Genomic DNA, 16,042 nt, shown 5'->3' on the forward strand with positions numbered 1-16,042 from the left:
TGGAAAGAGAGAGGGAGAGATGCCAAATTAACACTCAGACTTTAGCTCAAACAAGTTAGGAAATCCTGTGTGCACAAACCCTTTCTTCAAGAATCACTTTACACTTACATTGACTCAATGATCCTTTCTCCTGGTCTAGGAGAAAGGTAAAGATTTACCCACACAGTGACACAGAGACAGCATCAAGCCCAAATCCAGAGATGACTGTAACTACTCTCAAAAAAGGAGCCCTATGCCCTTTGTCCCATATTAGAAGTTCAGTGAATTCACAGTCGTAAATTCTCCCTAGGCTCTTTAAAAAAAAAAAAGCCACAGTTTACTGAGTAGCATTTTGGTTTTCCTTTCCCAAGGGAAAGGAAGCAAGAGGAGTATGGTCCAAGTTTCTCTGATCGCCCCATATTTGCTTTCCTGTGGTCTCAAAAGAGGCTTTTTTGTTAAGTAAGACCCTTCCTCAGACCAGGCCAAGGCAGATCTCTGCAAGGGTTTAGCTATGTGCACAGCCATGCTACAGCAGTGATATTAGAGTTTATGGGAACTTAGAGCTTTCCTTTTTGAAGTACCATTTAGATGCAACCAAGCATTTGTTAGCTAGATCCTAACTAAAAAGAAATCCCAATAAAGCCAGCTGATTTTAAAGAGAAAGACTAGCACTTATTTTGCTAAGTATATAAAGATCACAAACACTACAAACCTGAGAAAAACATAGAATACATTCTAAGTGTGAGTATAAAAAGAAAATAAGACATCACCAAGAGACTCAAGCATGGATCACTTGACTGGAACCAGAAGAAGAGTAATGTGAGAGGCAGAACCAATTTGAAAACTAGAAAGTCAGAATGTGGCTGAATATCTGCCAAGATCAAGACACCTTTTGAAGCTTCATTCACTGAAAGTCAAGTGTGCAGTACATTTCTGAATTCAGTCTGCTTCCAGGTCCTAGGAGCTATTTAAGATTCAGTTCATTTTCTCACTACACACTGACAAGAGCCACCACATATGAACTTAGAAATGAGAAATCTGCAGAGAAATGAGAGTGTTAAAGAAGTCTGGTCCATGAGTAGACATGTCAGAAGGTCCGGAGATGAAGATCATGACATCTTCAAGCTTGTGATGACCCACAGGGCAGAGAGGTCAGACATGATCAGACATGTGAACCTGCCCAGCAGCTTCCCAATGTAGCTCACCCACTGGCAGTTGCTTCACACGCACCCGGGGCACTATGGAAACACCAACAGCTCATGGGCTCCTCCCTGGCCCTGTGAATCAGCCCCTCTGAAAATGAACCCACTTCAGGTATTTTTAACAAGCGTCTTGGATTATTCTAGTACTCAGTCAGGTTCAGACCATGGGAAAAGAGTAGCCAAAACAGTTAAAAGATTTGTGGGCTGGAGAGATGGCTCTGCAGATAAAGGCGCTAGCTACCCAAAGCCTAATGACCCAAGTTCAATTCCTGGAACCCACTAAAAAGCCATATGTGAAGGCATAGATCTATAATCCCAGGACTCCTATAATGAGATGAGGAAGAGACAGAGAAGAATCACCCAGAAGCTTGAAAGTCATCTAGCCCATGGTGACGTCAGCAAGCCCACAGTAAGTTCGGCCAGCCTACAGTGAGGTCATCTATCCTGCAGTGAGGTCATCTATCCTGCAATGAGGTAATCTATCCCACAGTGAGGTCATCTTGCCCACAGTGAGGCTAGTTAGCCTACAGTGAGGTCAGGTAGCCTGCAGTAAGGTCAGCTAGCCCACGGTGATGCCAGCCAGCCTGCAGTGAGGAGTACAGCTGCAGAGGCGACAACAGAGGTCCTGCTTCAGTGAGGAATAAGGTGAAAAAATGAGCTCCTTGATTAGATCTGACGCATGTTCTCACACAAACACAATTAAATAGTTGGTTTTTATTTTAAGTTTAGAGAACCAAAGAACCAGACACCATCTTCCATAAGAAATACAAAGTGGAGGACTCTCCTTATGAGTTTTTTGTTGAGACACTACATAAGATTCCCCCAGTATAAGGCCAGGACAGCAGACACTGACCATGACCACCCAGAGAGGTCTCTGAGGTCTCAGTCAGTACAGACTGAGTAAGCCTTAACCCAAGGATGAGTGAAGGCCGAGACCAATAAGGAACAGAGGACAATGGAGTGGACTCTGAGCTCTGCTTCAGCCAAGAAGCAAAGCCGAGGGAACGACTCACTGTGGGAAAAGATGCAGGATGTCAACGCAGGACAAGAGGGAGACAGGAATACTTCACCCCAAGTGTTCCCTAGCCTCAAGAATAACTCCAGATGTGGGGGAGCCAAAGAGCAGGGAAGAACCTATCACCCAGCTGCTCTAAATCATATTAAAAGGATGGCCTAAGAGAGAGCTAAGCTGCGGGCCAGAATGGACTCAGGGAAAGCCCTTTCTGTGTAACCTCTCAACCCCTCTGACTGGTCATTTCTAACAGGTGGATAACAATTCCGCCCCTGGGCCAGCTGAAAGATGATGTGCACAGAGCCCAGCAAACGGCTTTCAGCAGACAAACAGAAGCATAGGAAAGAACAGGCCAGGTCCAAGGGGGACAGCAATCAAGAAGAGCAGACCCTAGACACAACAGCACACCACAGGCTGAACCTAGAATAGCATGTCATCTGTCTTGGGGCACAATTTAAAGAATCCACCAAGAAATGAGTAGTATAAAGGCTGCTGGCCCACTTACAAGGGAAAACAGTGTACAGCTCTGAGAAGAAAGCCCTTACAGAGAGCTGGAGAGACTTGATTCTAGAGTGTTGGGAATGGGAGAGACTGACTCATTCTACAAGAGACCATGTCAGGAGTCTCTGAGGAACTTAATGGTCTCTGAGGAGACAATAGCTAGCAGTCAGAACACAAGGGTGACTGACACAAGAAACACTCAGCCAGAAAAAGCTTTAGTTTAAGCCCAGGCACCACAGGAAGAAGATGTTGTGGGAAAACTACTGTACCTGTGGAATGGTGCTGGGATGAGGTGGTGTGTGTGTGTGTGTGTGTGTGTGTGTGTGTGTGTGTGTGTGTGTGTAGGGAAGAGGTGGTGATGTTGAGCTAAGCCAAGTTTCATAAGATTGAAACTATGATCAAAGGTGTGGGAGAACTCATCTCAACCTAGAATGTGTGCTATGTAAGCCGGCCTGCCTCACTCACCTTCCACGGAAAGCAATATGGTGTCTTAAAGCATGGAAGAGCCAGTGGTGTGCCCAAGGGAGTAGGCGCCCACTTCCATGTTACTTAGAGAAAGTGTGAGTGGCTCCTCTGAAACTGAGGCTGGAAACAGACTCAAAACAGACAGAAGAGCAGGCAGAAGATGTTTTCTTAGCAATCCCCATGGCCTGAGGAATGTCTGGCTAGCCACAGCAGACAACCATAAACACACAAGTGAAGAGAAGCTTTTTCCTGATATGAGAATACTCATGGGGTCTTTCTTCCACAGAGTTAGAAGAGCAGAAATGCCCCCATTCTGCCATAATGGTATGATAATACACCTGGCCTTCTCGGGCCACGTGTAGTGAAGCTCTATGTCTCCTCAGGAAGGCAGAGGAGACAGAAAGGCCATGCATGGTACATTCCCCTTACAATGGTAGCTGGGTGAGGCTGACAATAATTATATAAATCTTCAGGTTACCGTGAGCTCAGTATTGGTCTACCAGCCTAGGACTGTAATTTGCTGCCATGGCAGGATTCCAGGAGAAAATCGTTCTAATGGAGTTTTTATAACATGATTTGTTCACTGAAGATAGACTGAGCGCACACCTGTGTTTTTAACCAGGGCATCTCAGCACAGAAGAGGAGTGCTGCTGTGTAGAAATTACCACACTTCTACCCCGTAACTAAGCCTAGCTCTCTTCGTTAGAGATTAGTTTCTCTGAGCCTACAGAGCAGGGTGATAATGATAAATGGTTCACCATGAATAATGGCAGAGAAAGTACATCATGCATATGGACCACACAAAAATGACATTTCCCCTTTCCTCATTCCTTAACTCTTACAGTTAACATATTTTAAAGCTACAAAAGCTATACCTTGCTAAAATACTCTAGTAAACATCACAACCAAGTACATGTGATAAGGACATAAATGAATGTACCTTGGGCTCTCCCGCCGGGGACAGCTGGTTCCCATCGACACACTATGGAGTGACAAGAAGGATTCAAACATAGGGAGAAAACTGTTAGTTACAATCAGCAGCTCAGAACCACATTCCTGCTTACATCTGACACACTGAGATGTAAGAATTCTGCCTCACTCCTTTCTGTCAGATAATCACCACCCACAGTAAGAAAGAGGCCACTGTCTAGCCAGGAACACTATCCTGGGCAGAGTTCCCAGCACTCTGACCAATGGAGCAAGAGGCACGCACGTGCCTGGGCACTGAGTCCTGCCAACTCCCAATTTCTGTGGCTCTCTACCACGTCACTACGACAGAAGCAGGGGACAGCATGAAGCATGGCTCACCAGAGTCTCCATCAGGGTAACCCTGTGCTTAGTCACTGCTAAAGTCAAAGCCATCCATTGTCCCCTCCAACCCCGCCCTCGGTCCAGTCACATGGTCAAGTCCATTTTCACACAAGATCTTTCCAGTCTTTTGTTTTAAGCTGCCTCTCAAGTCTTCTAGATTTTCGCAGGCTGTACTTCTGACATCACCCTCTTTACCTACATTACTCCTCCATTCCAAGTCCCTGCCGAGATCCCAGGTACACTCGGGAGACGAGGCCACAAGCCATGATCTTCTTGGCTTGTGTGGCATATGGCTCTGACCTTGCTGTTCCTGCTCCTATGATTTCCTAAAACCTGCACGCGCCCATCCATCCATCCCAGCACTGTGCTGGACCTAAAAGAGTAACTCGGTAACTGACACAGCCGATTGATGAGCTGACCTTATCCCCAGATTCACGTCTCAAGTCTTCTAGACTACAGGAGAGCTTCTTCTGAGTCCTGGATAAACACAGAAAGGAATCTTAGTGACCATGAAAAAAGGGTTCCTTGGTGTCATTCATGAACAGGGCATGTTGGATGCTTAAGCAATAGCCGCCTTCAGCCTGGAGTAAAGGTCAGAGAGAAACCACCTTATAGGAGGTAACCCACATATAAGGTAAGACCTTGGGGCAAGCCTCGCCTAACAGTGGTACTAATAAGAGATGACCACTGGGTCTCCGTGAGAAAGCCCAGTGTCCACAGTCAGGGTGGAGGAAAAGTGCTTGGGCCACCTAGCCATTAAATCCAAAAGTAATCTAGGTAGGAAGTGCAAGCCCCTTCTTTTAGAGGAGGCAAGCACACCTACCAGCTTTAGCTTCAAGCATGGCCTAGGATCCTCCCACCCTTCATTCTGGCTCTGCCTATCCTGAGCAGTCAGCTCAGGGGACCTGTGTCTGCACAGGGGTTATTCTTCTAAGGACATCAAATGATGCCCCACAGAAAGGGAGCAATGCTACTAGTTGCCACAGAGGAAATGAAGGGATTATAGCCCTGGGTAGGTCTTTCCTCAGTGTAAGTGACTCTCAGCCTATGGGAGAGGAAATCTCTCAGTAGCCAGGACAGGTTAGCTTAACACTGGGCCCAGAGCCCTGTGGCTATACACACAACACCTGCCCAGTCGCCATCTACCTTGTGAGCCCCAGAGAGAGTTCAATTCTCCTACCTGGTCTCCAACGATTTCTGTGGCAAAGGAGGTGGTCCTGGGGTGGGAGAGCTGCATCGTGGTGATATCTGTTTCACAAACAGAAGAGCAGCCATGAAGGACTTTCCCTTGATGACCTTCCCCTTGATGACTCCTCTCAGAACATTTCTGCCCCTGGCTACAGCCATGATGGGTGTACTCATATGAATGCTTTGTTCTTTCAAGAAATGTTCATCAAGTTCTGAGACACAATGGGTGTATAAGCCTCCAGGGTCAAACTGCCCTTTGTCCCTGAGCCTCAAACCTTAGGCATAAGTCCAGGTCTGGGCACCAGACTCCCAAGGCTGTCATGGCTCCTGTCCTTTTCATAGCGTGTCTCTTCTTCTCTCATTCAGAGGGTCTCTAGCCCACACTATCCAAAACATTTCCTCTCAGCTTAAGTGAGCCAGAGTCAAATTCTGTGATTCACTGAGAGGACCCTAGAGATACAGTCACTCAGCAAGCATCCATCTATTGCCTGCCAACCCTGTATTAGGAATTAAGCATACCCACTCCAGGAGGCGGATTAGTGACCAGGGGTAGAGGGGCTATGCCACCTGCCTATCTGAGACAATGAGGATGACAGGACAGAGCTGTCTTCACTGATGCACTCACTGTAAAGCCCTGTCTAGCCCCAGGCCTTTCTGGTTTGCTCTAGGAAAATCTCTAGCCTCAGAGCACAGGTATTAAGAACCTGAGTTTGCTGGTCCGACAAACCTGAGTTCAAGTCCTGTTCTGCTATCTATCTGTCATCTACCTGCTGAGTGACTTAGACAAACCGTGCGAGTCCTGAGTACTGCTCAGATATAACTACCAGCAATCTAATGGACTTTCCTTGAGTCAATAATGGGGGGTGAGGAGTATGTTACTAGATGGCATTTGCTCTTTGGTTAAAGATTAAATCCTTCACTGAAGGGGCTGAAGGGATCTTCAGCCCCACAGGAAGAACAACAGCAACTAACTTGATCCCTCAGAGCTCCCAGGGACTAAACCACCAACCAAAGAGTATACATAGAGGGAGCCATGGCTCCAGCTACATATTAGCAGGGAACTGCCTCATCAGGCATCAGTGGGAAGGGGATGCTTGGTCTTGTGGAGACTTGTTGCCCCAACAAAGGGGGATGCTAGAAGGGTGAGGCAGGAGCGGGTTGGGGGGGGGGGTGGTGAGCAGCCTCCTAGAGACAAAGGGAAGAGGGACAGGACGGGGAGTTTGCAGAGGGGAGAGTGGGAAGGGGGACAATACTTGACATGTAAATAAATAACATTTAAAAAAAAGATTAAGTTCTTCAAAATGTTGAAATAATCAGTTTTAGTTTGATCCTTCGAGATCTTATGAATCTTTTAGTTCTGCTGCAGCCCCGCCCCTCAAAGCCTCTGTCTAAGAGCGTGTTTATTCATCTGTGTTTAACCACATTCCAGAGATACAGTGGAGATTTTAGAGCAAAGAGAAGAAAATCCACGTGCTAGTTAGAGGGGCTGACAGAGGCGTGGGTGAGGCAGGAATGCACTGCTGTGGAAGATGCCTGTGTCTCCACATGGACAAGACGAACTCACTCACTTATCAAATATGTGAAAGCCCACTAGGTATAAGTCATGACTGTAGACCCTGGAGAAGCCTTGGTAAATAAAATAAACACCATTGTTGTTCTGTGCTATGTGCCAGAGAGGAAAGATAAACAGAAAGCCAATTAAAGAGGAAAATCCCTGCCCTTCAAAGGTGGCCGCCATGCAGTCCCTAGCCAGAGCTCAGGCCTGGGCCTAGGTACTTGCTCCTGAACCTCCTTGCCAAAGCTTAAAGGCTATCCCCTGGACTGAACTATTCATCAGGTAAGATGCAGAATGGATAGGTGTCTGCAGGATGGATGCCTCTCTACATCAAGACAAGCTCTCCAACGGCAACTGAACCCTACATTGTGGGAAGTGTGGTACCTCTTGCTTCAGTACTTCCTCTGGGCTTTTATTTGTGGTATTCCATTTTCGGAAGCTTCCCTCTATTTCATCTTCATTGATGGAGAGGGTTCTTTCTGAAGGACCTGGAAATATTAAAGCATTGGTGAGATTATTAAATCACTACTGTGAGACTTACTCAAAATCTCATACCGTGGAACCCTAATGGTGTATATTCTTTATTAACAAATAGCAAAAAGGATTGTTTCAGCTTTGGAATTTGACTCCACCCTGTCTCAAAAACAAGAAAGACCAAGACATATTTACATTGTTATGGTTTGAGTATAGAATGTTTGTCATTGGCTCACGTGTTTGCCCCTCAGTCAGTACTGCCACTTTGGGAACTTTTTAGACATGGAGCCTCATCGGAGGAGGTGGGCTACTGGGCTAAGAGGTGACCCATATAGGGGTTACCGTTGGGCCTATTTCTGAGCAGTCTTTCCACTTCCTGGCCAACCAGAATGCAAGGAGTCCCTGCTACCCACCCCTGCTGCCAAGGCTCACATGCTTCAAACTGTGAGCCAAAGTAACTGTCTTCTCCCTATGTTGCTTCTTGTCATCTATCTCATGAGAGCAACAAGAAAAGTAATCACTACATAAAGAGGCGTTAATAGTGGGGATGGGGAAATTGTTCGGGGCATCCAATCAAGAGTTGCCACCAGGGTCACTTTAAGGTCATAGTTTATCCCTAAAACAGAGAGGTAAGCCATTTCTTGCTTCCAAGTTCTTATTTATTGGCCAAAGGCAATCAAGTCCCATGAGGGATTTGGCCCAACATCACAAAGAATTAGAGAAGGCTGCATCACAAGGTCTGGCAGGTGCCTGGGGCAGGGACCAGTCAGTTCCTATCCAGCAGAGACAAGGTTTGTTTCCAAACAGAGTCAGTAGCTCAGCCAGAAGCAGGAATCCTTCAAACAACCCTCCTGTGAAAAAGTAACTGCTCTTCCAGGATCAGCAATGGGAGCCAGGTCCAGTGCCTGAGCCACACAAACATAAGGCGCTTACATACTGCACTTACATACATACATAAACACGAACATTGACTTTCTATGGCAACCTGGCCACCTGGTGACTCATGGAAGTCTCCCACGTGTTATCTGTATCTGCGGGGAACTACAAATCCTGTGAGAAGCTGACAAGCTCTGAGGCCCATGAGGGCTCTGACTGACCCAGTCTGATTCCTCTCACTGTTTGACGGGAGATCCTAAGAAGACAAATTAGTTGGGCGGTGGTGGCGCACTCCTTTAATCCCAGCACTTGGGAGGCAGAAGCAGGAGGATTTCTGAGTTCGAAGCCAGCCTAGTCTACAGAGTGAGTTCTAGGACAGATAGCCAGGGCTACACAGAGAAACCCTGTCTTGGGGGGGGGGGGGGGCGGGCAGATTATAGACCCTCTAATGAGAAGGATTCCCAAGAGCTAAAACCCAAATGGGTGGTCCCTAGAAGTTCTGATCTAACTACCATATTGATGAAATTTCCAGAAATCTCCATCTGCACCATCCAAGAGTCTACATCTAGATCTGTTCTCTAATGTGTTCTCCAACCAAGGGGCATAGGCCCTGACAACAGAATTGTTCCTGCTTCTGACATAGTAGACAAAATATCTTTCAGAAGAAATGGTGGTTCCTTCTTCTCTTACCCTGAGTTGCCATCACAATCTCCTTTACCCTTAGGTACTGGTTCAATAGCCCTGTCAGCTCCTCTATCCGACGGTCCTGCCATGGTACAAGAACGGAACAAATTAACACCACTTCCGGCCTCTAATCAACTTTATCTGGAGCAGAGTAAAAAAATCCCATATAAGACTGCTAAAGACCCCAAAGAGGGAAAGTTAGGGTCCACTGCGCCCTGGTGGTCTGCCTCACAGGCAGCCTGGCCCTATCTGGAGGTGTGGGTCAACACTCACTGATACCCATGAAGAGGCCCATGTGCTGGCAGAACTATACGTCTCTGCCTCATATTCTCTGGGAACAGGCTGGATGCAGTGTGCTTCTCTCTGCTGTGTCACCCTCTGGCACTACCCACACAGACATTTCCCAATCTCTTCACCCATCCCCCAGGAATCTGGAGTACTTTATATAACAGAGAATGTCCTAGAAAGGATCCATTCTTTCAAGGCTACAGTCTGGGACCTTAGGTCACATAGATCCTGAAACACGCGGGTTTGAAATCTTAGCTCTGCTATATATGCTGGTTACCTGACTCTTTGCAAAGCTATCCAAGCATTTTTTAAGTCTTTTTCTTCTGCTAAAAATGTGTGGCTGTGATTCTCAGAGACACTGTTTATACTAGTTAGGTATTCATACACTGTGTGTGAATGTAGCTATTTTATGATTGTGCAGGAATCAGATACAATATGGTAGCAGGGTAAACTGAGGCACTACATGCTGCTTAAAGTGTCCCAATGATAATTCTACCCTGAGAGGCCAACTGCACACATGGGAGCTGTTGCTGAGCTTGCTAAGAGCTGTGACCTGAGCGAGCATCGCCATGAGCAGACAGGGCTCTAAGCCACCTTTGAGAGACTCAGTTTAGGTGAAATTCTCAGGCATCATAAACAAGTGCTGAAGCTGAGTCTCTAGGGCAAAGGCTGTTGTCTTAACATATCTTGTCAGTGACAGCATAGCACTGTCCAGCAGAGCAGAGGCGAGAAGGGACCAGAGAGTTAGAGGGGCCTGCAAAGAAAGGACAAGGTGCCAGAGCAGCTGTCTGTCTCACCTTATCCTCATTGGCAACCAGCAGTGTTTCCATCCCCATTTTCAGACGGTGGATTTCTTGATCTAAAAGAATTGAGGTATGAAAGTAATTACTTGTACCAATACTGATAGCTATTCACATATGCTGATGGCCTTTGACATATGAATATGGCTCCTTTTTATTTATCCAAAGAGCCTAGGAATAGTGTCTGCACATTGGGGGTCTCATTAGACATTTGTTGAGTTCATTATGAAAAACCTAGTGTCTTGTCTTTTCTTTTTTTTTTCTATCTAGGAACAAAATAAAAATATCATTTACTCAAAATTGACAGAGATGAATAAAAAATCTTTCATAAACATCATTTCCTAAGAACATAAATATTCATATCCTATGTATGAATATCATATATATCATAATCAGATGCCTAGGCTCCTGATTAGTTTGAGAGAAGACCATACAGTCAGAAAAACTAAAGGCAGAGGAAAATTTTAGAAAAGAAACCCCAAAACAATTTATTGATGATAAATGGTGACTGGGCATCATACAAAGGTTTGGTAGTTGATTTAATTTCAAACTGTATAATTTGATTAAATAAATGTTTATATGTGAGCATGGAGCTATAAGCCTATAATCATAGCTCTTCCTAGACTGAGGTACGAGATACAAGATGCAAGCCCTACCTGGGCAATTTAGTATCTCAAAATAAAAGAAAAAAATTTAAAGGCTAGAGATATAGTTTAGTGGCAGAGTAATATGTCTATGGACAAGGCCCTGAGCTCAATCCAAAACCGGAAAGAAAATTAAGGTGGGAAGGGACAGCAAGATGGCGCCATGAGGAAAGGCAGTGGCTGTCAAGTCTGATAACTTGAGAATGTGCTCGCTCCTGCTAGAGAACCAAGCCAGGGAGAGCGGAGGCCAGGATAAAGCTACATACTGGCAGCAACCCACAGGACTGACGTTGCTCTGCATCCAGGTGGCACGCAGAGGAGCTTGGACACGTATGATCTTTCAATATCCTTGAAGAATTGCTGCAAACATACGATGTATGTTAAGAAGAACTTGAGGGTTTCTTCTGTTTTGAATCGGCAAGACTTGAACTCTCCAGGGAGCATCCAGTATCACTTCACTTATTTAATGACTCAGTTTTAGGATGAACCAAATATTGTGCTAGACTCTGAGGTGCTTTTAAACAAAGATAAAATCCTTGACTCAGAGTCAGGTGACCTCAAGACCTCCCAAAATACAGCACTACTAAGTGTCAGTATGCGCTATGCTGGGAACAAGAGGCTGCTGAGTTCAAGAATAACAGGACCAGAGTCAGCTACTTGAGGTCAAGTAGTCAGGAAGAGCTTCCTGAGAAATGACATTTAAGTGGCGCTCTAAGGATGACAAGGAATTGGTTTGCTTCTGTAACCTCAGGGCCTTGTACAAATGTCAGGCAGAATGAACGGCTAAGCCTCCTCTTTGGTGGTAACACAGAAGCAAGGCCTTTCAATCCAATGAAGTCAGGTTGCTTTATTTTGGGGGGGGGGGGAGCTCCAGAGGAGGCTGCACAGAGCTTCAATCAATGTTGTAAGAAAAGCCTTCAGAGCTGAGTGTTTTAGGGAAGGGAGGGGGTGTGACTAAGATCCCACAACAGAACTCAGCTTCACAGGCAAGCACCCTGTATGCAAGAGTGGGCCCAGGGCCTAAGACAATGTGCTCTGCACAATCAATCTAGTTACCTCGTTCTGCATGGTCACTGTGGAGAGCTGCACTCCGGGACAGTTGGCTGTGAAGACGTTCAATTTCTGCATCTTTTAGGGCCACCTGTTCTTGCAGCTGGGCTACCTCAGCCTGAAGAAGCAAGAGAGATTCCCTTCCAGGTCAGAGAGACTTCCAGCTCAACACAAACCACCTCACATCATAATCCAGAGCCCTTTGGATCCCAAGAGACAGGAGGAGTGAAAGATACCAGCAAGGACTTCCGAGTGGATAACTGCCCTCCTCACTTGGTGGAGGAGGACCCTGCAGAAGGAACTCACTGGCCTGCCGTCACCTTGTTCCTGTATCCCCTTATCTAACCAAGCTCTTTCTCTTCCCTGTTCTGTAAAGACTGGGTAAAACTGAGGCCAGAGGAGCTGGGACTATATACAGTGGGAAGGCTCTGTCCCTGCTGCACAAGTTGGACTATTGATTATGCATCTCCACTATGCATAACAGGTTACGTTTCATCACAGCATTAGGCATGGTTGTCCATGCTTTCCAGTCTTGTTAGAAAATCAGAGCTCCTTCTATCTCACTCCAAGAGGCCTTCTGTGCCCAAACAGCTCTAGAATCTCTCATGTCCCAGTTGCGTGACCTTGGACAAGCAATTGAGCCTTTCTGAGTCTTGGCTCACTAGCTTCTACTTCATGGCCTGTGGGAAGACTATGTAATATAACCATTATGAGTGACTCTCATGTCACATATGTGAGGCCCAGTAAATACTGCAATCATAGTAACAGTCCATTCCACCCTATTCCTTAGGAAACAGCTCCATTCTGAACATCAAACCAAGAAAAGGTTTAGAGCTAAGCTCTGAGCAGTAAAACACACAGCAAAGACATCTGCCCTGCCCATTGTTCAACATGTGAGAACCTAGTCATACTCTTAACTCTGGCCATCAGAGGATAAAGTGGGCCGCAAGTCGATCATAGAACTGCAGCAAGAAACCAAATGAGTACTGGTCCTACTGGTGACTCTTCTGCCTGCCAGGTTTTGCTCAGTGTTATCACACCTGTTGCCACTATTCCCACTATCTTAAAAAAAATGCTGTCTTATTTACTGTTCTATTGCAAGGAAGAGACATCATGACCAAGGCAACTCTTATAAAAGAAAGCATTTAACTGGGGGAGTGCTTATAGTTCCAGAAGGTTAGTCCATTATCATCATGGCAGATGCTGGAGCAGTAGCTGAGAGCTTTACATGCTGATCCACAGGCAACGGGCAGAGCCAGAGACAGACTGGGCTGGTATGGGCTTTTGAAAATGTAAAGCCCATCCTGGGTTAACACACCTCCTCCAACAAGACCACACCTCCTAATCCTTTTCTAAATAGTCTGCCAACTAGGAGCTAGACATTCAAATTTATGAGCCTATGGAAAGGGGGATGGGGATGTTCATTAAAAACATAACAGATGCCATCCTCTGACATGTGCTCCAATGCAGAATGCCACCCACCCAGCCTGCCTGCTCCAATGTAGAGCATCACATACTCAACCTCTCTGCTTCATCAGAGGACTTCATCAGCCAGCCTGCTGCTCCCATGCAGGGCTTTACCCACTTACCTAGTCTGCTCTCATGCAGAACTCCATCCACCCCTCCCAGCCTGCTCCTCCAGTGCAGAGCTCCAGGCATTCCTGGCTTCATGCTACCAGGTTAATAAGAGGAATGAAGGCCACTCTTAAGAGACTTGGTATTTCTCAGCCTTCTCAATGGTTCTGAATAAACCTTCCCTCACATCCTCCAAATGGGACAGAGATATAAAGGAAAACAGGAGATGCAAGATCATATTTCTTTACTGCAAAGCTCTCTATGGAGCCTGTCCCTGCACTCTGGGCTGCACCCAGAATCAAGAGAGACAAGTCTGGCTATTCCATCCAACTTACTGAGATGGGCACCCATGATGGACCACATATCATCTGGGGCCTGTGTGTCTACTGGCTTATGGATAATGGTGTCAATGGCTCTAACAACTCTAGCCTTAGGATTCTCAACCCAAATGCACCTCATTTCCACCAGGGTCAGGATATTCTTTGGAGATAAATCTCAGCTTTTCTTGCATGGCTCCTTGCCTGTGGTTCTTTAGTGTGGACAGGATGGTCTCTGTTAGAAATCCAATGTTATGCTTGTCTGCTAGCCTCACAGACAGACTTCAGTGAAGTGGGCCTACCGAGTCAGAGTATAGCACCTGGTACTCAGGGCTCTCTTCACCTCGAGGCTGGCCTCTATATGAGGCCACTGGTGTACTATGGATCCTGTCTTAATTATTTTTCTATTGCTGTGATAAGACACCAGGACCAATGCAACTTATAGAACAAAAGTTTATTGGGGACTTAGTTTCAGAGGCTGAGTCCATGACCATGATGGCAGAGAACATTATAGAAGACAGGCACAGGTGGGCAGAGGTGGCACTGAAGCGAAGCTGAGAACATATACAGTAAGAATAAGGCATAGAGAGCTAACTAGGAATAGCATGGGCTTTTGAAACCTTAAAGCCCACTGCCCGATGACACATATCTTCTAAAAAGGCAACACCTAATTCTTTCCAAATAGCTCCAACAACTGGGGACCAAGTTTCCAAAATATGAGCCTTTGCCACAAATTCCATAGTCCTAGTGATTTGACTCAATCTTTACTCTGAAATAGCCACAGAACAAGGAAAAACTACAGGTTCTCTGCTATCCACATAAGGCTGCCTGTCCCACAGGTAGGTGGATGGATGGATGGATGGATGGCCCTATCCAGAACCATGGAAGCAATGGCTCGCTCAGCCATAAAACACTCTGCTGCCAGAGATCTACAACAATCAGAAGCTGGCAGTGTGGCAGAGATGGGTGCTCTGGGTTCCTGCAGGGCAGAAAAACATCTGCATTCCCACAGGACTGTGTCTTACTAAGCTAGGGCACAAACCTGACTGTTGTTTGCAGTGAGGATGAGCTAGCCACCGTTGGGGACTGAAGAGGCTTACACTGAAAACTGAACAGCTTACAAACACAGGGAGGATTTCAGTTTGGGAAGCTGCCACTTCAGGAAGGAACAAGACAGCACAGAAAAGGGAGACCCAGGAAGGAGGGACACTGGAAGTCTCATGTTCCTTAATGCAACATTTGCATCAAATGCACCCACTGCACTATTTTCTGACTTAAGAAAGAAAAGTGTGCAAAGGGTTGGGTGGGTTCTGGCAGGAGGTGTTTCACACCTGGTAATTATTAAAGACGCCTTAGCATCTCACAGGTCCACATGCCAAGGCATGGAGCTTGGGTGGATTAAAAAGAATTTCTTGGGTTTATAACAAAGGGTGATGTGTGCAACTTCAAAGGTTTCACCGGGGCCGGACTGGCAGGAGTGAGTGCCGTAGTGGAAAGTTTTGAGCTACTGGAAAAAGCAAGGCTCTTAAATCGGTGACAACAGAATCCAGCAGACACAAGGCTCTGTGCTCAGACAATAGTCGATGTCAGATGTCTGGCTGGGCCTGCATGGTGGGAAGAGTGTGGGAGAGTTACTCACTCTCTCTAGGTCTCCATTTTGTCTTCTGTAAAATGGCTATGCATGCTATGGTTTATAAATGGGAATATGGTTATATAAATGCTAACATCATGTGCAGCACTTCTCTTTTATTAAGAAACCATCAATTTTCAAACGGAAAAAAAAAGCACAATATATACTTTGTATAAATCATCACCAGAAACTGAAGAAGAAATGGGAGAGAGAGAGAGAGAGAGAAAAGAGGAGGGAGGGCCGGCAAATAAAAGCTCCTGGCAGGGAGGAAATATTAACAATGGTGGAGCAGCTGGGTGATCTGGGTGATTTTTATTCCTTTAAATATTTTTTAAAATTATTTATGTGTTCATACATGCTGTGCCTACATGTGTAAGTATGCACCACCGGCAGGCAGTGATGGCAGAGGCCAGTAGGGCTTGTCAGACCCCTAGAATTACAATTATAAAGGGGGGGTGGGGAGAGGATTACGGGGTGGGGAAAGGATTGGG

The 16,042-nt window shown here is 46.0% G+C and overlaps 1 protein-coding gene across 4 annotated transcripts in view; it reads right to left on the reverse strand.

The window, feature by feature from the left end:
- The window catches only part of Ppfibp2 (PPFIA binding protein 2), a 145,910-nt gene that overhangs the window by 13,825 nt on the left and 116,043 nt on the right, over nt 1–16,042 (reverse strand). For all 4 annotated transcript variants that reach the window (XM_052155293.1, XM_052155289.1, XM_052155284.1 and 1 more), the window contains 7 exons: nt 12,036–12,147; nt 10,333–10,394; nt 9,254–9,329; nt 7,598–7,701; nt 5,651–5,718; nt 4,890–4,947; nt 4,100–4,141 (listed from right to left, as the gene is read on the reverse strand). In XM_052155293.1, coding sequence (XP_052011253.1) covers nt 4,100–4,141; nt 4,890–4,947; nt 5,651–5,718; nt 7,598–7,701; nt 9,254–9,329; nt 10,333–10,394; nt 12,036–12,147 — 522 coding nt within the window. The remainder of the gene's footprint in view (nt 1–4,099; nt 4,142–4,889; nt 4,948–5,650; nt 5,719–7,597; nt 7,702–9,253; nt 9,330–10,332; nt 10,395–12,035; nt 12,148–16,042) is intronic.

Source organism: Apodemus sylvaticus, chromosome 1 (assembly GCF_947179515.1).
Source record: "Apodemus sylvaticus chromosome 1, mApoSyl1.1, whole genome shotgun sequence".
NCBI lineage: Eukaryota > Metazoa > Chordata > Mammalia > Rodentia > Muridae > Apodemus > Apodemus sylvaticus.